Genomic DNA, 10,847 nt, shown 5'->3' with positions numbered 1-10,847 from the left:
GCAGTTAAGAAAGGATTAAAGCTTCTTCAAAGCTTCGGCGCTGAACCAATCTACAATCAGGGCAAGCGCAGGTCTTCTGTACTTTCTTAGATATAATTTTCATTCTCTGTAGTTTCAATGCTTCTAGCAAAGATTATGCCTTTGATAGAGCTTATACTTGCCTCAATTATCTATGTTTATGATATCTGAAATATGTAGGCTGCTGTCTTCTACGCTTCTGCATCATTGGTTCCTGCTGCTTCTTTCCAGCTCTCTTGGGCAATCTCGTCTTTAAGCTTCAGATAGCTCTACCTTATTGGAATAATAAGCAAGGGAATTGTATCTCAAACAGGTGCAGGGCGCATGGGCCATACTGAGAGATGCTCGCGGAAACGCACGCTAAGGAGTTGCCCTGAGTCTTACGATAGCTCTCAATGGTAAACATACAGAATCCTGCACCGCAGGCTACAGAGAAGCAGAAGCCTCTTCGTCGTAGCTTGCGCATCGCTGGCCAGCTGTCAGGCAGCACTTGCATTTCTCAACCCCTCGAGCACGTGCCTCTCCTACAAGGCTCTCGGAAACGGAAGTCCAGCTCAGCCGGTTCTGCGGAGCAGTTACCGCTGCCGAACAGTAACGAAAACGAGATGCGGATACCCGATACTCAGTCTTAGCGAGGGAGATAATTACTGTTTTCAGCAATACCGCTTTTATATAAGGAAGTTTGGAAACGGCGGCGCACGGGCTGAATGCTTTCGAGATACATTCTGGATAATCAGCTTAGTGCTATACCTTAATATTCGCAATCTGCACTGCGTTAAACATCATCTTGAATACAAATCCAAGGTGTATATTGATATAAACTGATTTGCTATTATGATTAAGTATTACTGGAAGGATAGTACTATAGTCTCCTTCTTTTAATAGCTGATTAATCTTCAATATTGGAACATACTGAAAGACAATTTGCAGTATAAGTTTTGAGCAAGGAAGATACTGTACATAGGGAACTGATACTTGGCGTGATGACTGAAGAGCTATATAAAACATCTATATACTAGTAATGAACGTTGTAAATATACCCAGCTTCTTAAGACTAGCTCGACTGATCCGTTGATTCTAGATTTGCTGCATCGCTACTGATTCATCATCCTGAGTAATACAATTTCCCTCTTTGCCGGATATTGAATTCAGATACTGGTTCTTGTTGCTTATAATCGGTTCGTGATCTACAGATTGACTGAGTTATATTGTTATCGCTAACTAATTGAATTAGTAAAGATATATAAATGCGAGTATGTGGTAATGCTAGGGGCTGCAGCATACTTACTATACTGCTTCTATCAAACTATTTCTTAAACTCATTGCTCTTAGGCCCATTGTATAATCTCAATGATGGGCAGGATTTTTTCATGCAATCTTCTCGGAATATTTGCTTCTTTCCCTGTTCATCGAGGATGGATGACTATATACAGGAGTTGACGAGCATGGTGGTAGGATATGTATATCGATATATGGTGATGCTCAAAGCTTGGGAAATGAATGAATGCTGTTGTAGGAACTAGGAAGGTTTATGATAGCAGGGAGTAGAGAAAAGTTTGGAGCTCGTGAGAAGAACATCTCTATCATGCTGCTCCGTTTGGCGAAGATTGCGAAGCCTTTAAATCTAAATTCTTGCAACTATGCTCTACGAAACTTATCAGACTACTCGGTCCAGCTTCCGCATGCATTAGCTGAAGCAACTGGAGGAGCAGGAAGAATATTCTCGTTTATCTCTGCAGAAGGCTTTACAGACCTTGGCAGATTGTATCCAAAATGTGAATAATTTCAAATTAGGATAGACTGATGCAAAGCTTTGGTAGTGCTGCAGGCAATATTAGCTGGTTCGAGAAACAACCCAATGAAGAGTCGGCACGTAAGCGCTCGGCCCCAGACGTGCTGCACCTTCTTGAAACCCTACTCTCCAAACCTCGTTTTTCTCGGCCTCGTTTTTCCCGACGTCGGTTTTCCCCGCCTCCCTCGTTTTTCCCCGCCTCGTTCTTCAGGCCTCGTTTTTTCAAGCTTCTTGTCAAACACTCATTTTTGAAAGTCCCTGAACCTCAATGGACTCACGTCTTGCAGAACTTGTTACATTAGTGTTGAGGGAGCATCGGAAAAAGCGAAACTTGCATGGGTTAGACAATGCGCTGAAGAAAGCAACTCAGGCTGATGAGGGTTCAATCGAGCGAATCATTCTAAGTAAAGGGGAGTTGGTCTGGCGTGCATACTACACCGCAACGACAGCGACAAAATTGAAACACGCATTCAAGAACCAATCCAAGTTGACGAAATTGCTCAACGAACTCCACGCAGGACCTGCCCATCTTCATCATGCTTTCGCAGAGCAGCTCTCTGCTAAGGCAGCCGATGACTACCCATCAGAGGAAAGAGAAACCTTGCAATTGGGGGAAAGCAGTGGTGTTCGTGGCGGAGCTAAGCGGCGTGGTACGCATACTGTTGCACGTGCAATCTTCTCATCTAACAGAACACTCAGGTGTGAAAAATGGGGCATATTTAACCCTAACCCTCTGTTTTGGTCTCCTCATAAACCATCTCAGAGCCTGGTTTAGTTACTTAGAAGATCTTCCTTTTGTATTAGATAGATTCAATCTCAATACTCATTCAGCCACTTTCACGTACTCAGCTCATACGTTTCTTCTTAGTTATGAGCCCGGTTCGCAAGAATCGGGTTTAATCTTCCTCTTATCTATCGAAACAGACTGAGCTATTCACTTCTTATTCTTTCAGAATACATCTTTTGTTCCAAATAATTATACTTATGCTTCATCAAGCCTACGATGAAGCGCGAACCTGACGATCTCATGCTCTCGGTAAAGTGTACTGATATCTACTCCTTTCCATCCTGGTACAGCATTTTGCAGTTCCAGAGTAAGGGAAAGGGTGTTTGGGAGTACCTAGATCCGGATGGCCCAGATATGCTCTCTCTCGAATCTGAAGACTTCGATCTCGAGTTTTCCAAGTTTACTCAGAATCTTGAGAAGGAATGCAAAAATACTATAATGGAGAATTACAAGCTACTTTCTATTTAGAAATAAGCTATTCTCTACAATCAGAAGATGAAATGCTTTTAGCTTTATTAAAATAAGTAGTTGTATGCTTATTAGAATATATAGAGGATGTAGAACTGAATTTAGAAAACAGTATCTCTGTTAGTTTTCGTTTCTTATATGCATATCTATTCAGAAAAGAAGTCTCTCTTGATTCAACAGATGCTTAGAAACTTGAAGAAAGATCTCTGTTCATCTGAAGAGAGCATGAAACAGATTATTCGCTTTTAGTAACGCTATTACCTTAAGCTAGCTATTAAGCAAGGCACTGATTTCCAAAACTGATGCTAGCAGCATTAGAATCTCCTAAATCTAGCTTGGGTTTACAGCATTAATGAAGTTGAGAGATTTTAAAGCTTTAATAACTTTCTTGCTGCTATCAGAATTTGCTTCCAGATAGAGTAAGCTAAAATGCAACAATATCTTCTTGCTATAGCATTTAATAATAATCTGCTTATTAAGACTATTGAACAGCTTTAATGAAATCTTGCTTCAATTTACTAACTTCAGCTTGAGCAGAAAAAAAGCTTAATAAGCTGCAGAAGGCTGGAGTACGCCTATACTGGAGTTAGGCTAAACTCAATCTTCAAAGCTCTATCTAATAAGCAAAGAAAAAAGATTCTCTTTAAGCTAACTAGCAAAAACTATTAAAAGCTCTGTTCAGATCTTATCAGAACTGAATAGCTTTCTCAAAGCTGAATAGAAAGAATTCTATAAAGAATAAAGAACAATAGGAATCTCTATTCAGGCATTATTGAGTGCTAGAATCTCTTAATTATAATATTAAAATACTAGATCTAATACTTCTTAAGCTTGAAACAAGATATTCTCAGTTCTTTCAAATAAATGCTATTTTCAACTCTTAACTCTTTAATCAAGCAGTATTGCTACAAGCAAGTTGTAATGAGCACTGCAGCAATCCGAAGATTCCAAAGTACACAAAGGGGGTTTATGCTAACAAGAGCGGTATCGAAGTATCAAGTCCTTGAATACGGAACCGTACAAGTTCTTAATAAGCGATGCAAGTGTTCACTGCCTTTGAAGCTACTCAGTGTATGAGACTGAATACTTAGATTGATAACTGAAGAGCTATGTACTGAGTCTATCTAACGGTAATAAACGTGTTCTTATATATTCAGCTCTTCAGTATGGATCATTGTCTGGCTGCGCTTCTACGGATTACTGCAGTGATTCGGGTAAGTCTGGTGAGCTGTGCTTCTGGTACTCCTGGTAATTCATTCCTGTATCTTTTCTCCTGGATTATGTAATTAATGCTTTATCAGAACGTTGGGTTCTTGATATCTAGTTCTTATTACTTGTGATCTGTTTTCGTAATCTGTATGTTGGATGGATTATAACATCATCTTTCTTCTATTAGTTGTTATTCTTAATAATCTTTTATAAGTATTCTAGCAAGTTTTCTATATATATAATCTTGCTTTCCTAATTAAGATGTTGAATAGAGTTGAGAAATCTTTTTCTAAGAAAACTGAATAGTATAACTGCCTTTTCCTAGCTATTAATCAGTTTGGTTTCAAGATTATGCCTTGTACTGCTTGCGCTTCTCGGAGCTTAATATGCAAAATAATGAATAATGCAAAGTATTATTCTCAGTATATTCATTATGCTTGTTCTTGTAATAGCTGTAGAGTTTCTATTTCCGCTTATAAGTATCCCTTCTCCTTTTCTTTCTCTCTTGCTAATATTCCCCCTCCTTTTCTTAGTCTTGCACATCATAGCAGAAGATAAGAGGCTGGAATTGAAGGAGCGGAAGGCGGAGGCGGAGCTGGAGGGAGCTTATTGCTGAGCGTTGGAGGTCCTTAACGAGGCTTGCGCGAAGATCTCAGAGTCCGCTGCTCGTCTCGCTCGTCTGCGCATTCAGCGTAGATCTCTTGCTTTCCGAAGCGCTTAGATGGTGAATGCAGGCCTTAAGTCTCTTGATAAGCTGGATGAGCAGAAATGTTGCAAGAAGAAGGAGCGCAATCTTGCTGTATTAGTTCGTAAGGTGGTATTGGCTAAGAGTATTTTGGCTAAGGATTTCTTATTCGATGGGTTTGACTGGAACTCTATTAATTCTAGTAGAGCTGTAGTGGATTATTCTGGTTTTTTGGAGAATGAGATTCCTGAATCTCGGTTCGGGGTGAAGCAATCATCCTAGGTGCTGGTTTCCTTTCTTTTTCAATACTTAGCTATTTTTTTCTGAGCGTTTTTGATATTTTTCCGTAGTTTCTATGAATTTTCACTTGCTGAGTAATCTTTCCATTTGATGAGGTATTCTCTCGTGCTGTCTGTGCTTCTGTGCTTAAGAATCTTCTCCATCTTATACTCTGGTTCGTTATTTTCTACTTCTGCTGTATTGTTCGCTGGTATTTCCTATGCTGCTGGTTTCAGCAGTAAGATATGAAAAACCGAGTATATTCTCATTCTATAAGATAATGCTAATTCGTAGTTAACCGGAGAAATCTGTTGCAAGATTTTGAATAGTTCCAACTTTTTGTAATTGAGTTTATTGCTAAGTTTGATTATTTTAATATTTTTTTGAAATAGGTAGATCTTATCTCTCTTCTGTAGAATTAGTTTCTCAATTCTTTTGAAGTTTGCATACTGTATTATTTGTTCTTGAACGAATTGTAATTCTGATTAGAGTTCCTTCTGAATCTTCTTAATTTTCTTAACTTTTTTATTTGCAGCTTCTATATCTACTTCTAGCAATACTTTGTAATAAGCTATTGGATTGTATTTGTAAAGTATGAAGAATAGTGATTTCTTTATTATGCTTGTATTTATATTATTATAAGCAAACTATGCAAGGGGCAATAGATTAATTTAATTGTTTTATTTCTGATTAATATAGTATCGAAGATACTATTTAATAATCTGATTTATTCTTTTCATCTGTTTATCTGTTTGCGGATGAAATGCTATAGATATTCTATAGTATATTTCAAGTTGTTTTATAAGCGAAGTTCAAAACTTTGAATTGAACTTTCTATTTTTATTGGAAATTACTTCTTCTAGCATGCTATAATTAGCGATAATTGTTCTGAGAAATGCATATACAAATTCTTCTGCTATACTGCTTTCCTTATAGAGAAGAAAGTAAGTATACTTGCTCAGTTTGCAAATCATTACTAGAATGCTATTATATTACATTTTAGTTAAAAGTTTTCGTAAGAAAGATAGCTTAATAATAAAGTTTAGATTAATGGATTGCTAAACAGTTGTAGATATTAGTAAGAGATACAGTAGTTTATAAAGCTTGTATCTTTCTATCTTATTTTTCTTGCAGCTATTGCATTGTTATAAGATGTTCTCAATTCTTTTCCTAAAGCTTGATAAGCTCTAGTATTTTTTTATGCATTTGTAGATTGCTCTAACTTTCTGATATCCGTGCGCTGATATGCTATATATATTCTTAATATAATTGTTTTATTCATCTGAAGTTATTAATTCTGGATTCTTTTCTGCGAATTCGATTCTAAAAGCAGCATTTAGCTCTTTATATGCATTAATAAGATTTTCTGATTTATCTTGAGCAAAGATGTTCTATATATCTGAGAAATCTGCATTTCAATAATCTGATCTTCTGCTAAGAGCATCTGCTTATTTGTTTTCCAAGCTTTTGTAGTATATAATTTTGAAGTTAAACTGTAAGAGGAATTCTGCTTATCTGATTTATTGCTTGTTTAAGATCTTAGTTATTATGAATATAGTTAGATTTTTGTAATCCGAGTGAACTATGATTGAGTGCTATATGCTGATGAAGTAGTATTGCTATTTCTCGAAAGCTTTTATTATCGTTATAAGTTTCTGATTAGGGATTTTATAATTGATTTCTGGTTTGTTTAGCTTCTTCGAAAAGTTGCTTATGATTCTGAGATGCTCTTAGTTATCTTGCTAACTCAGTTGTTTTCCAAGTGTATATTCTGATATATCAGTTTTAATTTCAAAGAGCTTATAAGAGTTTGCTTTATATAGAACTGGTTCTGAAGTAATATACTTGATAATCTTATTGAAAGCTTTCTGTGCTTTAAAGATCTATTTGAAAAGCTGATCTTTCTTAGTAAGATTTGTAAGAAGATGTATAATTCAGCTATAGTTCTTAATAAACTGCTTATAGAAGTTAATATATTCAAGAAAAAACTTAATATCTCTAATATTCTTAGAGATTAGCTAATTTCTAACAGCTTCTATCTTATCTTTCTATAGCTTAATACATTCTGGTTTGATTGTAAATCTGAGATAGTTAACCTTTTGTATATAAAAGTGATTCTTTGCGAGTTCTACAAGAAGTTTTGCATCTTGAAGCGTTTGCAATACTGTTTCCACGTATTTTCTATACTCTTCTAGTATCTGAGAATAAATAAGAATGTTATCGAAGTATGCAATGATGAACTGATCCAGATGCTTGTATAGAATGTAATTGATTATTTTCTAGAATGAAGCTGAAGTATTTGTTAATCCGAAGAGCATAATCAAATATTTGTAGTATTTGTAGCATATTCTGAAAGCAGTTTTCCATTCTTCTTCTTTCTTTACTCTAATCAGATTGTAAGCTTCTTTTAGATTTAGAATTATAAATTATTATACTTCTTGCAATCTATTTTATAGTTTCTTAATAAGTAGTAATGAATATTAGTTCTTAATTATAATATTATTAAGTTATTTATAATTAATATATAGTTTGAGCTTTTTATTCTTTTTGAGTATAAACAGAATAGGATATTCTGCTAGTGATTGCAATAGTTATATATATTTCTTTTTGAGATTCTTATTGAGATACTTCTTAAGTGCTTCTAATTATACCTTATTTAGTTTATAGATAGGGAAGAATTTGAGCTGTTTTTCTTCTTATAGTGGGATCTTGTAATTATATAAGCTGTATTCTAACAGTTTTGTATTCAATTCTCTCTGGAATAGTTTCTTGAACTTGTGATATTCTTGTAATATGCTTGCAAGTATTAGTTCTGGTTTATATGCTGTTTCTGCTATCTGGAGGAATAGTAAGTATTGTTGAGCGTGCTTCTTTTCATTCGTTATTTTTAGTAGCGTTTTTGAGAGCCTTGAGCGTTCGCTCCGGGCCGGACTAACCGCTCGAGGGCCTGGTTTCGAAGTTTCTGTGTGAACCCACAATCCACATTCTGAAGCTTTTCCTTGTCGCTCCGAAGCGGACCGACTTACTGAGAGCCTCGCTTCTGTTGTTTTGCTAACCTGTTAGCGCTCTAGCACTGTTTGGGTTCGCTTATCACTAGATCCTTCTCCTTGAACTGCCAGCCCTGCTGACTTGAAAGTATATATGAAGTTGTATGAAGCTTCTTTTCCTGAGTATTCTTCAATTACTAGCTTCAATCCTATGCTATTGATTGTAACTATTTCTCTGGATATAGCTTGTTTTCATGAGATCTAGCCAGTAGTTCAATTGATTCGAGAATTATGCTCTTTAAGCTATGAAAATTCTATAATTAGCTTATGCTATGCTGTATTCATTATATTGAAGGAAATCTTGATTATATATTCTTGAATTAAGATAAATAGATAATTAATCTTCTTATTGATTATTCCTTGGTTATATGCAATAGATTATTCTTTTACAGTGCTGAGAGTGTATAGTTGCTTTTTTTATTTCTATTATAGTTATGCTTGATTAATAATATATAAGAATATAAAGTTTCTCTAAGCGCTACTATTCAATAGTGCGCTGTATCTGTATTCTTGAATGTATATATTGAACTTAATATAAGTATAGTCTGTTCTAAAAGCTTTATATAGAAACTGTTTCAGTCTAATTATCTGCAGTTTCTTTATAAGCAATTCTGTTCTTTTGAGATTATTAAGAGCTGCTTATTCTTCTTCTGAGCTTGCTTCGCTGCTTCTTAAGCAAGCTTTTTAGCTTGCCTTTGCTCATATTATCATTATTCCTAATCTTTCTTCTATTAATGCTAGTTGCAAATCTTATTATTAATATGAATTGTGCAGAGCATTGTTCTGCATTGCTATTACTTTATTTTCTTATTTATGCATTGCTTGGAGCAATCATCTGATAGCTTAATGTATGTATTATAGTGCTATCTATTGAGAACTTTTCTGAAGTAGAGTTCTTATTTCTTAATAGCTTAAAGAATTTGTTCTGATTCTCTAATGAGAAACTATTTGTGTTATATCTTCTCCGAGAAATGCATTCTGCAGCTATGATAGATGCAGAAGATCTATACTAGTTTGTGATATAAGCTGTGAAATAGACTAATTCGAGGATCTTTATCTTGTTGCATCTTGATATTTTGCAAGGGAATATAAGTGAAGAGCTTCTTTAGCTTTATTCTATAGATGAGATATTTAATTTATATTGTTTTCTTATTCTATTTAATGCTGAAGGGAAACTTTCCTTTAAGCTTATTGAGTTTGTTGTTTATGAGAGACTCTGGTAGATCGCTAGATTGTCTGTCTTAGCTGAATTCTTCTGTTATCTGAGAAGCGTTTTCAGCATTATCTAGGTATTTGTATCAATAGCTAAGAGAATACTATCTCTTATTTATATCTCTAGTTGTAGTATCTAGTGTAAGTAATAAGAAATGATAAAGAATGCTATTGCTAAGTTCTTTCTTCAATGCTTAAATGCTTTGTTTAATAATATTAGAACAGTTCAAGTTGCTGCTGCTTATAGTTGTACTAAGCATATACTCTCGCTCTGCTATTGCTATCTGCTAATAGCGCTTAGATTTCTGAGAGAACTATTCTGAATCTTTCTTACTCGAGAGATGTATTAAGCAGTTATTATTATAGCAGAATGTTCAGCTGAGACTTTCGTAATTAATAGAGTTTAATACTTGCTCTAAGAGAATATTTTTGCTTAGTTGATTGAGTTTCTGTTGCTAAGTAATATTCATCTAGTATTCTTTCTGAACTGATTGCTACTTATTCTTTTAGAATTAATAGCAATTGTATGCTATATATTTCTATTTGTTGCAGTTGTAGTAAGTAATGCTGTTTCTTTTGCTGTATTGCTTGTTAGCTATATCGAGTTTTATAGAATTAGCATGTATAGTGCTGTTCTGAGCTGTATTGCTCTATTAACTGCTATTCTTGTATTGGAGTTTCTTGCTTGTATTAGCTAGAAATCTCTAAGTCTAGCTTTCTTCTTTTTTGAATTTCTTTATCTATTATTCGTATAGATAGTTATTAATACAGATTGCTTAGTTAAAGAATATTGCAAAGTCTTTTAGCTAATTCTGCTTGGAGATCTTATTCTTAATATTATTCTTAAGTTCTTTATAGTAATACTTCATAAGATTCTTATTTTCTTATAGAAATCTTGCTAAGAGCTGCTTGAATCTAACTGTATAAGTAGAAGCTAACTTAATCTATTTGAGATTCATAAGCTGCTAAGCTATAATATATTCTTTATTAGAATTACTAAAGATTTTCTTAAGAGCTTTCTTAAAGCTTGCAAAGAAATCGAATATATTCTTAATACTCTGAGTATGTGTATTGGAGTTATTCTGATACTTCAAATGGTTATATAGAGAAGGCTTATATTAGATAAGAGCATTCTTTTCGAAACGAGTTTCTGCAAGAATAACTTTCTCAGATTCTATAGTAAACTAAGCTGTATAATGCAAGAAGTATGCTCTGCAGTAGATAAGGAATTTATGTAGTGTTTTCTGATTGCTATTATATATAGCAAGCTTGTTCATCTTATATGCTTTCTCAGCATCACTGATAATTGCAGAAGTAAACTGCATCTGCTGAGCATATTAAGCTAGCTAA

General features: G+C 34.6%; 2 protein-coding genes across 2 annotated transcripts; one reads left to right on the top strand and one right to left on the bottom strand.

The window, feature by feature from the left end:
• Positions 1 to 4,625: 4,625 nt before the first annotated feature.
• Positions 4,626 to 4,832, top strand: M406DRAFT_249738 (uncharacterized protein; the record flags this gene model as incomplete). The annotated part of the gene is made up of 1 exon (XM_040916634.1): positions 4,626 to 4,832. One exon carries the CDS (start codon positions 4,626 to 4,628, stop codon positions 4,830 to 4,832), a length of 207 nt encoding a protein of 68 aa, XP_040779290.1.
• Positions 4,833 to 10,462: 5,630 nt separating this feature from the next.
• M406DRAFT_249571 (uncharacterized protein) lies at positions 10,463 to 10,615 on the bottom strand (the record flags this gene model as incomplete). The annotated part of the gene is made up of 1 exon (XM_040916621.1): positions 10,463 to 10,615. A coding segment is annotated over one exon (153 nt), but the record flags the coding sequence as incomplete, so codon positions are not given.
• Positions 10,616 to 10,847: the final 232 nt, after the last annotated feature.

This window comes from Cryphonectria parasitica (genome assembly GCF_011745365.1).
Source record: "Cryphonectria parasitica EP155 unplaced genomic scaffold M406scaffold_2, whole genome shotgun sequence".
Classification (NCBI taxonomy): Eukaryota; Fungi; Ascomycota; class Sordariomycetes; order Diaporthales; family Cryphonectriaceae; genus Cryphonectria; species Cryphonectria parasitica.
The sequence above is the reverse complement of the archived record's forward strand: the minus strand, read 5'-3'. Positions and strand labels throughout refer to the sequence as shown.